The sequence below is a fragment of the Micropterus dolomieu genome, linkage group LG08 (genome assembly GCF_021292245.1).
Source record: "Micropterus dolomieu isolate WLL.071019.BEF.003 ecotype Adirondacks linkage group LG08, ASM2129224v1, whole genome shotgun sequence".
Taxonomy (NCBI): Eukaryota; Metazoa; Chordata; class Actinopteri; order Centrarchiformes; family Centrarchidae; genus Micropterus; species Micropterus dolomieu.
Window position 1 is genome coordinate 19471507 of NC_060157.1, and position 16455 is coordinate 19487961.

General features: G+C 40.9%; 1 protein-coding gene across 1 annotated transcript in view; it reads right to left on the reverse strand.

Moving 5' to 3' along the window:
* kcnc4 (potassium voltage-gated channel, Shaw-related subfamily, member 4) overlaps positions 1 to 15106 on the reverse strand; it is a 30506-nt gene extending 15400 nt beyond the window's left edge. The window contains exon 1 of the mRNA XM_046055771.1: positions 13816 to 15106. Coding sequence (XP_045911727.1) covers positions 13816 to 14430 — 615 coding nt within the window. The 5' untranslated portion in view covers positions 14431 to 15106. The remainder of the gene's footprint in view (positions 1 to 13815) is intronic.
* Positions 15107 to 16455: the final 1349 nt, after the last annotated feature.

Here is a 16455-nt window from a genome sequence, read left to right on the forward strand (position 1 = left end):
AGCCTGTGTCTGCCTGTCCTCTGAGCCCTCCAGCCGAACCCCCTCCATCCCCCCGGGTTGTAGATGATCACCCGGCTTTCACGGGCCATTTTGGATGTTCGCCGTCAAGGTTTTCAGTTTCTGGTTTACTGGGAGGGGTATGGCCCGGAGGAGAGGTCTTGGGTGCCTCGGAGTTTCATTTTGGATCCTGCACTCCTCCGAGATTTCTACCGGCCCACCCGGACAAGCCGGGTCGAGCGCCAGGAGGCTCTCGTTAAGAGGGGGGCTCTGTCACGGTCTATCCATGACCAGCCTTGTGAGTGTGTTGTGGTTTGGCTAGTCTCTCTGTGTGTGGTGTGGGTGTGGTCTTCCCAGGTTCCTGGCTCTCAGCACAGCTGCTGACTATCTGCCAATCAAGCCCTGGCTTAAAGACTCTGTACACCTGACTGTCCGCGCCAGATTGTTGTTCTCACTTCAGTGCGCCTGGGATCTCCGTTTGCTACACCATTTGCCACTCCGCCCGCCACGCCAAGGCCACCACTACTGGACCTCTATTCAACCACGCTATCTTCGCTCCGGCAGACCAGCTCCGGATCATTCGCCGACACTATTCCACTCATTGTCTATATTATCATTAAAACCCTGTTCCGAACCTCACTTGCTGTCTCTGTCTGCTCCTGAGTCCTAACGTAACCCAACGTAACAGTTGCATGTATAGTTAGAGATATTAGGTCTTTTATCCATGTCTAGCCTTAACTGGAGTGGGATGTTTGACCTCTGTTAGCATCTTTTCCACTTGGAAATGTTCCTATGAACATGGCAACTCTTAGTCTACACAAGATGGAACTCATAGTCCATATTGGGGAAGTTAATTGTATCTTGTTGAAATGATGTTGAACTCATGATCAAAAGCGGGGAACCGTGGTAGAAAATCACTTAAATATATATGTGTATAATCATAATGTTGTGTAAACTGCTGAATCATGGTTCATCCATTGGATAACGCACTGAGCCATTTATGCCCCCTTTAATGTGAGAGGTCTGGTTGAGGCTGTCTAGTCATAGATTAAGAAGACCTTGGGGTTGAGATATGCTTGTTTTGGGTACTGGTGCAGACTGGATTTTGTTGCTTAAGGCTCGTGTAGACTACACGACTTTCAGCGTCGGCTGATGGCCGTGCTGTTCAGACTACACAACTTGCCATCTTGTGACGGAAGTCTTGAAGTCGTACACACATATGTGAATGATTGGTGACAGGGGGTCAAACACTACACGGCTCAGTCACCCAACGCTGGTCTCCAAATCACGTTTTGTCAAGAAAACACACGTGAAATGTGAAACAGGAAATGACGCGAACCTACACACGAAACATCTGTTGTTTGTTATTATAAAGGTAGCAATAAATAAATACAAAGAATATGGGTGAAAGAATGGATTAGCACACGCAGGTAGCAGGAATCGTCTGAGCTACAGAGAGAGCTGGAAGTGATTTAAAAAGTGTTTTGCAGTGAAAAAGTAGCTGCCTGCTCTCATTGGCTGATATTTGGCATGCTAGATATCTGGCTGGCATCTGTGTAGTTTACACATAATGACTGGCGGCCGCGATTGCTGATTTATCCCTGATCACAGCCTGACAGTCGCCGAGCTCACTAACCAGCAAATTGGGCTACAAATCGTGTAGTGCAAACTAGACTTTAAGGAAGAAGATATGATAGCTAAGAGGAGCCATGCACGCCCCTCTTTGGGACCTTTTTTTCTTGTATATCTAGATAATTGGGGAAGGAATTATCAAGAAACAAACTGTGCAACCAGTACTTAAATATATACATGAATTTTAAGACAAGGGCTCAGCAGAGAGGGTTTTACATTTCCATAGTCTGCTGAAACCTAGTTGGCATTTTTTAGCTGCTTTTCATTCTGTTCAATACCTAACACAAACTCCTTTCCTGCTCATTTCTGAAACCACTGTAAGAATTTGACAAGCATTAGATGCCAACTTTTTTTGTTACACAATTCAAAAAGAAGTTGTTTTCAAATGGTATTAAGGGTCATTAGTCAGACTTGTGACGGTCTTGGAAAGAGAGCTTTTATAACAACAAGCAATGCCATTTTTAATAGCCTAATAAATGCAAAAAATGTAACAAGATGGGCAAAATAACAGAAGCTCGGGACACCCTACTGTGACCCACTGATCACAGTATATGACACACTCACAAAAGGTGATGCCTTTGATTGTGTTGTGCTCATCATCTCATCTGTTTAATAATGAATTTCACAGTGGCATAAAACATAATAGGCAAACAAACACATTCTGAAAGAACGCAAAATGCTGTCACGTTAATGATGACTGGGAGACGTATTCCACTTAAGAAACTTACTCCACTTCAAAAAAATTACTCAGATGAATACACTCACAATAAAGGAATGACTAATGTATTGCAGCACTAAAAGCAAATTAATTCACCACCTTGATATGAACATGATATGGCAGCTAGACATCTCCATGTCCCATAGACAACATCTGGACTAAATACCAACATGTGTATGAGGTGGTTATCAGACACGCTGTGTCAAAATGGAATTACCACTTGTTGTTTGAATGTGTACAAGCAAATTACTTTTAGGATGAAGTCAGTGCTGTCTAGAGGGGTTTTAACAGAATATATGCATGTTTCATCAATCTGATCTCTGTATTATTCCCTGTTATACAATGTATTCACTCCAGGTGGCATTAATCTTTTTGGTGAGTATAAACAAGCATCTTTGCATCTTGCAGCCAAACATTATCACTATTTTCTTGCTTTGACAAAAACATATGGCACAGAAAGAGCTCCTGCACTGAGTCCTGCTGCTGCTCAGATGCTTGTGATGAGCCTAACAGGCCCTGGCAGCGTTCAGTTTACTCAAATGCCAAACGGTTTATCCCTGAACTAAACAGCACTGGGTATCTTCAGCCAGGGGCACCTCTGCAGGGAGGTGCTGCAGGTCCTGGCACACAGGAGGACAATTTGCTCTGCTCATAAAAGGCTCAAAACAAAAGTCTAACAATAACATGACACAGCCTGGGCTAACGCTTGTGTGTATGGGTCTGTAGGTGGACTGCCACTTCTCTTGCTGAAAGCATTTTTGGGTTTGTAGTGAAGTGTGTGTCTCTCTGGCTGATTGTTTTTTTTTATTATTGGCGTTGCATGTCTGCAAATTGTTGTCTTGTTCAATAAATCTTGCAGCATTTAAATGTGTCTGTATAGTTTATTTAATGCCTGACACAAAGGGAGACCACAATATCAAGTTTACATCTGAGCAGTGGAGACTATAAACACAGTCCCACTGTTGAAGCGATTGCTATAATGTGTCTTTGTCACCACAGAGTGTTTCCATGTTGGTTGTGCTGAGCCTGCGGTTGTTATACAAGCAAGACTCATTATAAGGCAGGATAAACATTAACACCTTGTTGTTTTTAATTTTCTGGGAATGTAAATGTAGCTTCTACATTCTTACATCTGTCCGGTAGTATTTATTGTCTGATTCTTGTTAGGGTTGGGAATCGAGACCTTCCAAAATGCCAAGTATTGGGTACCCATAGGGAATTTGGTTCTGCTTAACGTTTCCTAAACATGATGACGCTTTTTTACTTAAAACAAAGGCTACATACAGCCAGGACCAAGCCGAATTCTCTTTGGCAATTGAGGGAAAGATCACCAAAGAGAAAACTGAGGAGTGTCAAATACCACAGCATCCACAAGAAAATGCACTGTACAGTAATAGATCTGAACACACATTCCACTGTTTTTTTTTTTCAATGAAAAGATCCAATAAATTTTACCACTGAAATAATTACTGATGAATGATTATGCAGATGATTTTAATCACTATAGAGCACTCGACCTACCATAGTATAGTATAATGAAGCCTTTGGAGATATGTAAAGCCAAACACTTGTGCTAAAAAGACATCAGTTCAAGGTCATCAGGTGTCAGACAGTGCAGAGGTACCCCAGGGGGCTGGCTGCCTGGTCCCAGCTGGGAAAATCAGAACGGGAGGGAGCTAGACAGGGAGCAGGCTGTGCGTCAGTGTGCAGCAGCTGGGGAGTCCCATCACAGCTATCACCGCCAGCTGATCAGCCTCACACTCTGTTACTAACACGCTACACGCAAGAACGACAACAACAAGCCTTCTGAGCAGTCAGCAGCTGCAAGGCCAATGAAAGCAGCCACTTCTGAAGTTTTCTTGGAATCCATGTCACATGGATTCATGTCTGAGAGCCAGAACACCTGAGGACAGAGGAGAATTAAAGTCCACTGCTCAGCTGTTCAGAGAAATCCTTCATTATCACACGCTTATGGCTTTCTACATATGGCCATCTAATCATCCCCCATAGTAATTGGCTCAATGTTTCCCTCCCTCTCTGCCTCAAGCTGATGTGTAGTGAGTATTCTGGCGCTACATGGCTGCCGTGCATCACCCAGGTGGGTCCTACACATTGGTGATGGTTGAGGTGAGGCCCCCCCCACTTCACTGTGAAGCGCTTTGAGTTTCAATGATAAAGCTCTATATTAATGTAATGCATTATTATTATTATATTTCATGGAACCAGAAACCTTAAGCAAAAAAGTGGTAGGGCTGATCTACATTGGGATATAAAACACGACAAAAGGTAGGGCTCCCTGCTATTAAAGTGGCAAAGACCCTCCTGCCCAGAGCAGAACATCTTATTAATGAGGAGGATGATATATATATATATATATAGAGAGAGAGAGAGAGAGAAGGGCACTCCAGGCCAACAGGTACAAGAAGCTGATGATGAGAATGCTTAAGACCAGGATCGGCACTGCTACATCATTGGGGGAAAACCAGGACAAGAACTGACCATCCACACCTGATGCTAGAGACCATTTCTGAACAGGGGTTATGATCTCGCCGCATATATAACCATCATAGCCATGACAACTGAGCATGCTCTATTATGATGAAGACTGTGAAAATGTAAAAAAGCCAGAAAACGAACCTTGAGCAGTCAAAATGTTGCAGAACAAGACTGAAGAAGTTGCACAGCATGTACCATGGCTTCCAGAGAGTTGCTTTAAATTAAAACAAAGTTGCATCTGTGTCTGGCAGCGTCAGGGTATGTTGATATTCCAAGTGGAACGTTTTGTCTCAAAACAAAGTACAGGATGGAGAGTTCAGCCAGAAATCGCAGTATAATAAATAAATAATCATTGAACATTCAGGACTGATCATCAGTCAAAACCATTCAAACCTAGTCAGCCAGTCAAAATACTGACTGCACTTGATGTGCAAATGTATCATTATGTTAAAAGAAATGAACAAAAAGCTTTTAGTTCTTCTTTACCTCTGTAATGTAAACTTAAACTTTCCTGCTGAGATTTGAAGCTGATAGAACTACTATTTAACCCTTTAAAACCTACGGGAGCTTGTGGAGCTAGTAATCGCGTCCTACAAAGAGGAACTCTCCCTCTGCTTATCTGCTCCAGATTCGGTTTATAGTGGGGATGAAGCCAACTTTCTTGAATAATTCATCCGTCCCAGGACACGTAAGTGTATTTTCATAATATATGGTTTGTTTTGGAGTTGGAGAATAAACGAAACAAACATAGAACTAACCTAACTGCATGACGCACTATTTTACTCTTTGTCATTACAATATTGTTTTCGCGTCAAAAGCATTTAACTTACTCAACGTTTTACTGCTTCTTTGTTTTAGGCTTGTGGGAAATGCACACCATTCATGTGAGAAGCATGCCAAGTGCCCCTCTGTGTTATTCTGGACAGAGACTGTCACAAGTGTTTTCACAGCTAGGGTGGCCTGTGTATATGTAGGGGTGCCTTTCTGTGTGTTTAGTTCTGATGATGTACTTTTTTTGTCTGACATGGTCTTTGTTTTTTTCACCATTTAATTGTTCAGTCAACATTGCTCCCAAAAGCAATATGTTATCTGTTTTATTATACAAATTTAAAGGCACTCTATTCATGTGTAAGGCACACCCTCACCTGTCAAGTGTTATCAGTCTTTTTGCATGTTCAGTTCCTATAATGAAAAGTTTTTTAACCACTTAATTGTAGTGTATAGAGTATAATTGAATATATAGAGTAGTGTAATTGAATATTTAATAAGGTCTTTTGTTTTTTACCAATTGTGTAATCAACATTGCTCTCAAAAGAAATATGCTAAAAAGGCGTTAAGTGCACTGTTTATAAAAATGAATGTATCTTACAAACTAATTTATGTACATAGTTCAAATCAATTGTGTGTTGTTCTAAAGTGTTTTATGGAAGTTTTTTAGACTGACAAGTTTGAGATTGGTATTTGTTATATTTATGTATTTTGAAAAATATATTGGAAATAAAAAAACGATTTGAATTTTTTTGGGTGTTTATTACAATTTTCAGCTATTTATTGATTTATTAGTAATTTATTACATACATAGCCTTCAAATTGGGGTTGTAAGGAATGTATGGCATATGAAAATGCTCCAAAAATTGACAGTACAGCATGAAAAAATACTTAGATATGCTCTGGCGGAATTGTTCTATGGCAGGTCATAAAGGGTTAAAAGGATCCTTTGCGATTGTCATCCAATACACTTTTTGTTAAATTCAGCAAATATTTCCTCATGGGTTTTTTGTGTGCTCTAAAAAAAATCCGCTTTTCCTACATAGCCCTGGGTCTGTAAATACAACACAAGCAAAGCTGCTTGGAGCGAGCAGCCACAACATTGTTCCATTTCGTGCATGTTGTAAACAAACACAGGTACTTTCGAACATGCTGGACTCATCCCAGGACTCTAGGCGCTGTGAAGATGGTTGAGAAACAGCCCAAGAGGAAAAGGTCTGAAGAGACCAACATATGAAACAAGTTGTATGACCAGGCAAGGCGAGGCCCCGCATATCGGTGAGGCGTTTCAATGCTGGATAAATCTAAAGGATTGAAAATGGACACAGAGGTGGCTCTGTTTCTGCTCGACCGGTGAGCAACATTAATGTTTGCTTTGCTGTTTCACACAAACGATAGGTCAGTAATGTCTTGTCTATTTGTTGTCATGTTTGTGATGGCTGATCTCAACTGGTTAGCTATATTAGCTTTGTAGCAGCAGTGTGTGTGTGGTAGAGGAGGAAGAGACGAGCAAGGGTGTGAACGGGTGCCCCGGTGAGTTGTGTCAGATAGAAAACGGGTCAGCAATAAGCCTTGTGTAGCAGTAAATGTACAGTTTAATTTACAGTGTACGGTGAATAAACACTGAAGCTTCTCAAGACTAAAGCGGAACTCCCATGTGTTGCTTGCCAACTGTTAAAGAAAGAGTGAAGGGGATAAGCGTCAAAGGTAGCATTGACTTCAACGCTAGAGAAAAACAAAGTCTCCATGGCTTAGAAAAGTATTTTGCTTATACATGCTAATTGCTTGCTAATACATATTTAAATATTGTCAGTCTTGTTGTCACACATTCTACAGTGCAGCAAAAAACATGCCGCCTCATTAACGCAACATGTCCTCGACCAGAAACTGAGGAATCTGACATATATTGGCCGAGTCAGACTGGTTGTCATGACAATGCGTGTCCGTGAATTTGGAGGGCGGAGCTTCTGAAAGAGTGCTGAAAGGAGGGGTAACTTCAAATATCAACAGTCTTTGTTTAGAACAGTTCAGAATTGCAGTATTGTTTGGCAAATATTCTAAACTGATGAACAAACTGTTATGAATTCAGTTCAATGGTCTATATTAAATCATTTATTAAAATCAAGAACAAATCTAAACTTTTTTTTAACTCAAGGGCTTTTAAAAAGGGAAATCTGCTTATTAAGTTGCAGCTCAAATACCAACAATACATATCACTGATAACTGCTCCTTGGTTTATGTGGAAGATGCTATTTTCAGTAATGTGTATTTTTGTTTTTTTTGGTCTGCAAACAAAAGTCTATAAAGTCTGCAACTCTGTGCAGACTTTGTGATGCATCTCACAGCAACACAGCCACTCTAAATTCAGCAAACGTCTTAAAACCGAGTAGAATAAACAACCAACATAATCACACAGGATTACATCCCTTTTTCACTGAGAATTCAGTGTTATAAAAGTGTCATGACAAGGCTGTGCTGCTTTGATGATGTGTTCCTTTCAGCAAGCAGCAGAGAAAGGTGTCAGCGCTGTGAAAGCCGGGCCCAGATGAATAAGAGGTTCTGCTCAAAGCGCTCATTCATTATTTTACAGCTGGGCGTCACACTGGACATAATGTGAGGTGTGCGAATGAGTTTCAGAATTAGCAATGACCAAAGCAACTTATTGAAAGATACTGACCAATATTTTCTTTTTTATTCTTGAACATCACCTCAGCCCTAAAAGTAAACACATGGTTTGGATGAAGATGTGGTGAAACTCTTTCTGCAAAATTTGAATACATTGATATGATTCCCCGAAGACAAAGGTGAGATGTCAATATTTATTTAAAATTAGGATTAGACGTCCCACCCACTATTAATATTTAATAATAAATATAGCAGTATGAGTAAGTTAATGGCAAATAACACATGAATTAAGTTTGCATATCTGTTAGAATTAAGTTAGAGATTTAAACATCTCTAACTTGACAATAAACAAACTGACAAATCAAAAGTATCTAATCCAGTCCGAGTCTGAACGTAAAAATCAGTCAGTAAACAATGTATATGCAAAATCTGAACAAATTAAAAGAAAACAGCATTTTATTTTTCCAAATGGTTAATGGAAATTTAGAATCCAGATAATATGCATATGACCTCACAAATCAATTAATCCCTTGGTCTCACAACAAAGACAAATTGATTTCTTTCTCTACGTGGGATAAAGTATGTTGCTCTTTTCTGTGGGAAAGGCAGCTTTAATTGCTCACCACTGATAACAAGTTGTAAACTATTACACACACAGTGGTGATTAATTACAGGCAGCAGAGCTGTGGAATTAATGAAATATTGCATGTGGGAAGATAGAGCAAAGTTATCAGGTTTGGGCTTAATGTTAATGTCAAGTCTGATTGTCACGTGTAACAAAACTAAGATTAAAAAGCCTGGTCAGGATAATGTTCTGACTTTCAGGTTTAAAAGATATTTGAGACTGTTCACATCCATATTTGTGAACAGTGTGGAAATTGTAGCTCTTTTTGGGGGAGGGGGGGGCTTTTTACTTTTAATTGATAGAGCAGCTGAAGAGAGAGACAGGAAATGTGTGTGTGTGGTGTGGAGGGGGGGGGCAAAAACTGCAGCCCTACAGCACTCCACTACAGCAGTAAGTGATCCTAACCATGAAGACAAGGCAGCCAAGGAGGTTCAAAGGCCAAACAAGAATGTTTGACACTTGAACATGTGTCCATGTATGGAAAAGCATCATCGGGAAGATACCTGATCTCTGACTCATAAGCTTCAGCCAGTCATTGACTACAAAGGATTTACAACAAAACCATAATTGTAATTACTTAATAATGAGATTATTTTAACTTGTCCAATTAATTCCTGTCGCTAAAATTAAATTTAGGGAATTTAATTTACTGTGTAGAGTCTACCACTATGTTAGTGGCACAGAGCGGGTTTCCGCTAAATGCTAAAATTAAAGAGTGCTAACATGTTCACAGTGACAATATTAACATGTAAATGTTCAGCAGGTGAAATGTTTACTTGTCATTGTCACCCTCTTAGCTTAGCACGTTAGCATGCTACCACAATGAACGTGGTCATGGTTGATGGCAATGTCATTAGTTTTGCAGATGTTAAATAGGTATAGGAAACATTTAAAGTTTGACCTGGCACTAGATGGTAAAGTCAGGGGCTCAGCAATGTCAGTAGGACACATCATCTGGGGAACACGAACGTCACTACAAAATGGCATAGCAATCCACCTAAACCAGCAAGATATTTTAGTCAGGAGCAAAGTGGTAGACCAACTGAGCACTCAGCCATGCCGCCTGGCCTGTCCATTGAGGACTACAATTCATCCGAAGTTCATCTGATATGAATGTAAACACCCTCAAGTTAAAGCTGAGAGTCAGCACAGTGATCTCAGTCATTGCTTCATTTCAAATCTAATGTGCTGGAGTAAAGAGCCATTACTGTTCTGATACATTCTGACTGCACTTTATGTTAAGGCTGTTACACTCGCTGTGGCAGCTCTATATGATCCTCATGTCTATGATTTGTGAGTGGGGCCATTATCAGTATAGAGGCTTCATGTGTGACTTTCACAGAGCCTGTCTTTGTTGATAGTGAGGAGGATGTGGCTTAAATGATAGACAGATTAACTTCCCTCCGACTTTCAAGAATCACATTACCTGAGATGAGCTCAGAGGCTTTTTGAAATAAAAGGCCATAAAAGGTAACATGAGTCCCTCTCAAAATGCACTCTGCATCCATTCAGAATGCACACAGAGCAAACATATGTACATGAATCGGCTGGAGAGGAAATGGACAAGGAACATTATGACTGGGTCAATACGGAGCCACAGTCACTCATTCTTAATACATACTTCCAGAAACATACTTCCACTGCTGGGTTTTTATGGTTGTTTTTTTAGTAGAACTTCCCGAAATCCCAAGTTAATTCATTTACAAATATTCAGTGGTGAGAAACGTGATAAACTGGCAAGTACAGCGCAGTCATCTTTAGCTGGTGCCAACGCAGTGGCAGCTGTGACTCAGAGATGTCAGCTGTTCTACAGTGACAGCCTGCAAATGCCACCTGGACGAGAAGCTAAAATAAACACTATTTGTAGTGTGACTGGCATGCAATAAGAACACTATCCTTTCCCCAACACTGCGAGAGTCTCTTGATAGACGGTTCAGCAGTAGCAGCTTCTCTCTTTCCGGACTAAATTTATTTTTCTTTCTGACCCATGAAAGCTGCCTGATAAATCCTGCTATAGTGACACTCGATACTTGCTTTCACGTTTACTTCACTTAGCACTCTGCCGCTTTTGTTGCTAAGCCATTAGGCATGGCATGCTTTAAAACACTTACAGTGTGCTGATTTCCCCTGTGGAAAAAATGAGAGTAAATTGATTTTAATTTGCACATACATACAACATTTATTTTAGCGATAAACCAAACAGAAGTGTATCTTGTTCATCAAGATGAAAGAAGAAACTTTCTGATTTAAAATCAGAAATATTCATGTAAAACACTTCAGCTGTGACATGATAACAGCCTTTGAATGATAATACTCGCAAATGAGGACAAATGAGCAAAAATAGGGCAGTGGTATTTCACGCAACACTGTAGATTAAATTTCTTAATGTCACAAATGGATTTATCTTTCTCTAATATGTGTACTTTGACCCTATTCTTCTGTTTACTATATGGTTTGATTTACTGTACATGGATGTACATTCAGTTTTTCAAAGACTCGTGAACAGGATGTGTGGGAACACTTCAGCAGCAGTGTATTTTTTGTCATGAAACAGCGTTTTCTCTATTTTGAACAATTGTGGTTAAATTTCATAACGAAAAGGCAATTACAGGCGCATCTCAGAAAATTTGAATATTTTGGAAAAGTTCATTTTTTCCCCCCATAATTTAAGTCACAGAGTGAAACTTTCATATATTCTAGATTCATTAGATAGAAAGTTAAATATTTCAGGCCTTTTTGGTTTTAATTTTGATGATTATGGCTTACAGATTATGGAAATCAAAAATCTGTATCTCAAAATATTAGATTACAATAAAGAATGTATTATACAGAAACACTTGACCTTGGCTCCTTTTGCATGAAGTACTGCATCAATGCGGCGTGGCACGGAGGCAATTAGACTGTGGCACTTACTTACATGTTACTTTGATAGCGACCTTCAGCTCATCTGTATTGTTGGGTCTGTTGTCTCTCATTGTCTTCTTGACAATATCCCATAGAGTCTCTATGAGGTTCAGGTCAGGCAAGTCGGTTGGCCAATCAAGAACAGTAATATCATGTTGCTTTGGCCCTGTGGGCAGGTGCCAAGTCCTGCTAGAAAAGAAACCAGCATCCCCATAAAGCTTGTGAACAGAAGGAAGCATAAAGTGCTTTAAAATCTCCTGGTAGCCATTTCAGTAATGACCTTATGTGGCTTGCCCTCCCTGTGGAGGGTGTCAATGAGTGTCTTCTGGACAACTGTCAAGTCAGAAGTCTTCCCCATGACTGTGATTGTGTGTACTGAACCAGACAGAGATTAAAGGCTCTCCTCAGATCAACATTTCTGTATTATACATTCTTTATTCTAATATTTTGAGATATGGATTTTTGATTTCCATTAGCTTTAAGCTATAATCATCAAGATAAAAACAAAAAAGGCCTGAAATAGTTATATGAAATAGAATATGAAAGGTTCGCCTTTTGACTTAAATTACAGGACAAAATGAACTCTTCCACGATATTCAAATTTTCTGAGATGCACTTGTATCTGCTTTGTCTTGCCAGACAGAGATTTTTGAAACTGGCTGCAGGGATTTGCTCCCACTCAGTCGCAAGAGCATTACTGAGGTCCACCACTGATGCCAAAGTAAGGCCTGGCTCGCCGTCGACATTCCAGGTCAACCCAAAGGTGTTGGATGGGGTTGAGGTCAGGTGCCGGCCAGACAAGTTTCTCCACACCAAACTGGGAAAACAATGTCTTTATGGACCTGGCTTTGTGCACAAGGACACAATCATGTTGAGCAAAAGCAAATGGTCTTCTCCAAACTGTTGCCATAACGTTGGATATGTTGTAGCATGAAGACATCCCTTATAGTCCATGCGTGTTTCAATCTTAATATCTCAAAAATCATTTTCCCCACATCAGTAACACACTCAGTCATTTGTGTTTTAACTGGCTCTGTGTTACATTCACAGAGAGCCATGTGAGTATCATCTTTCCCAATATTAGCCAACTCAAACAAATAAGCTTAAAATATTTATCATACAGAGGTATGTCTGGTGTTTGTAAGATTTCCCTTTAAGCTGCTGTTAAAAGGTATAGAGGATGTTCACTGTGCTACTCTTTTTAGGATGTTCAGATTTAGTTCCTATTATGTGTGGGTGAGTCTTTTCCTGGAAACAAAGCCAATGAAACAGATGTGAAGATATGAACTGTGGCCAGAAAGCAGAACTGTCCTGAAAAAAACAACAACTTTCTTTCACACAAAGAATCTCACCACCTTCAACTCAACCTGCCAAAAACTCCCCAGAATTTTTTAAAACTCTGAGAAATCCGGCATGTCATTAAAATTAAACATGGATGTCAGTGTTGTAAGGATGAAAAACTGCAGACATTAATGTGAAATGCATGCAACACTGAAAAAGTTGTCTACACTCACATGAAGATACTGAATCACTGAGTTGGTAGATTTACTACTAAACAACAGAACAGTAACATTTCAGGCCACATAAGAGTATGATGTGGACGCCAGTCCACTTGACTGGCAGACTGTTGCTATTATTTCAAGTCTTTTATGGTTTTATTGTGCCCGTGTTTATCTTAGGGTACCCAGGAGTACTCAGTAGCCTAATTAGTGTTGAGTGTTGAGTTAATTATCCTAGTGAAATAAATGTAAATAAATTGAACCATGCTGTTGACTTTTCAGACAAGAGCTAGACACAGTCTAGACGTTAGACTAAAACATCTGGTACGAAAAAATCCTAATTGTGAGGGGTAAATAATACAAAAACCTCGACGTGAAAAGCGTAAATACAAACGCAGATAGTTCACACACACACACACACACACTTGCAGACACCTGTTGATTAGGACAACATGCGCACTTTTTTCCCCTGAATGGAAAATCACCTGCAGTGTTTATGGTCTCAGGCTGACACTAAAGCGCTCAGAGGTGAAAACACCTGGTGAACTCACCCTGGCTGCTCTGGACGAGTATGGGTCGTCAAACAAAGCCCAGATCTTCGGCTGCCAAACTTCGCAGCAGCCCCTCGACCTGTCGGGACAGTCCTCTATGCCGAACCGTCTAGGCATCTCTCTGTCGTCGTCGGTGTCCTCGGGGTCCGGCGGTTCAAATATATCTAGGGCCTCCTCCGCGTCCCTGTGCTGCCGGTAGGTCATCCAGCAGCACGGCTCCACGTCGGTCTCGTCAATCCCCCAAAACGCCAGCTCCTCCTCGAAGAGCGGGCCGCAGACGTCGGCTGGGCAGTGCAGCTTGCCGGTTCGATAATAGTTTAGGACGTAGGCGAAGATGCCCGGGTGCCTGTCGAAGAAGAACTCGGTGGCACTCGGGGTCGTTGCGTCCGAGTCTGAACTGACCTGCGTGTCGGGGTCCACCAGCCACGCCAGGCGGGTCCCTGGCAGGGTCCTGAGGGTGCTCTTGTAGGTTTCATGACGAGTGCCGCCCACGTTGATGATAATTTTGTCCGAGTCTTCACCTCTGGCCATCTCCTCCTTCAGACATGTTTTAGACGGAGGTTTGTTGCCTGACTTGCGCCCTCGGTAAGAGGAAACACACACCGAGCTTATCATTTAGACGGAGGGATTGTCCACTCGTACAAAAATCACAGAATTAAAGCAAAAGTGCGCCCTCATTTCAGACCCAAGCTCTTATTATGTCCCGTGTCTCGTTTATAAAAGAGAAATAACCTAACGGTCTGTACAGCGCCAAAGTGGTAAAAACCACCTGTTACAAAACTCAGCCTGATGTCGCAACAAAACGCAGGTGATCAGGCTCACTGCATTTATTTATTTATTTATTTTCGTCGAACAGATGGCACAATGTGGTTTAAAGTGATGCCTTCAGATGTTGCGCTTATTTCCCGCCGTGAACACAAGGTTGTTGCCAACAAAAAAAATATAGGCTACTGGTTAATTACGCACGGTAATAGCCTAGGCTACGGGCCTGTAGGATGGACCACTAAACATGAAGTAATTTGTCACTCCTCGCCCCCCTTTTGACAAATGGTATCCAAATCCTGCAACGCCAAAATCCAAAACTATTAGCCTACTCCTGACAACTTTTCTCTTCTCCGCACAAGACGAGGACGCCTGAGAATGATCCCGTTCAATTTAATCCGAGATATTGCTCCAGCTCCTCCTGCTGAAAAAACGCTCAGCTCGCGCGCCAGATGTGTTGTTGCTTTCCAGCTGGGGGATCTGTTGCTTCTCTACAAGTAGCCTATCTTCCCTTAGCGACACAGCCCGGTTGGATGGTGCGTTCAACAACAGGCTCGACAGTTTAACTATTTGGCTGCTGGCGGAAGTTGGCGCATTATTGAACCACTCCCTCTAATTAGAGAGAGAGGACGGGATGATGGAGTGTGTGGAATATTGTAGGCTACATATTTAAACCACATTTTGTAATAAATAAAGAGACATATAGAAGACTAATTGCAAAGCGTACAGCACTGAGCACAATCTGAATTGTTGTGTATTGCACTCTACCTTTTGCTATTGCTTCTAGGTTGTACAACATGTGTTTATGATATGTCCACTCGTGCATGTGAGAATATAGGGACGTACTGGCTACTTGCATACACGGATGGAGTAGTACTACAAGAAGGAGTGCACAGAAACCACTCCATTATACTGTCCTGATTATTCGCGGATATTTCCACTGTATGATATGCAAAGACAACCACACAGACCAACCTTTTAAATTAGCCCATTTTCTCACTCGTTGTATTAAAATTTATGTTTCATCAGTGGAATCAATATGTTTACTGACATATCCAGATGTGATTTTACTGGAGGCCTAATTTCCAGGGGTAGCCCAAGATTATTGAGATTCCTAGGAATCTACTAAGTGTGATCCAACAAGTAGCTTTTAGTGTGTTTACGAGACTCATGTGTTGCTGACACAATCTAAAATCGCCACCTAGTGGATTATTCAGTGATCAACATGTTTTGCGAGACTTCTCAATCAGCCACTCAGCAATAATGATTATTTAGTGATTATCAGTGGTGGAGGAAGTGTTCAATCGCTTTACTTAAGCAGAAGTAGCAACAGACTATCACAAAGTAAAAATAATCTGTTACAAGTTAAAGTTCTGTGTAGAAAATATTATGGGGACTTATTTTATACAAGGTGGCTGTGTTTATGTTAGACCTCTTTGGAAAGGAGCCTTGCTGGGGGTCATAACATAATTTGACATTTATCTCACCCTTCTTGGTTTTGTGGTATCTGTCGGGGCTCATTCTTAGCTTGGTGACATCACGTAATTCATAGTTCCACCCAGCTTACACCTCACCTAGGTCTCAGATCAGAGAGTAATAAAAAAACAACACCTGAGTGGGTGTGCAGAGCATTTCGTTTGCAAACTAAGCTGTCAAATATATGTAGCTGAGTGAAAAGGTGGTGGAAATACTCTTTAAATCCTTTGCACAGGTACCACAGGAGGAAAAAAAGGAAAAACGTCAGCAGGGCTTCCAAAAGCAAAGTGAGTTTTAAATGACTACACAAAATATTGTGTTTTAGTAATAAACACATTTAAACATTTTAAATTATAAAACATATTACAAAACAAGAAAAAGAGAGATCACACTCACAGAAAT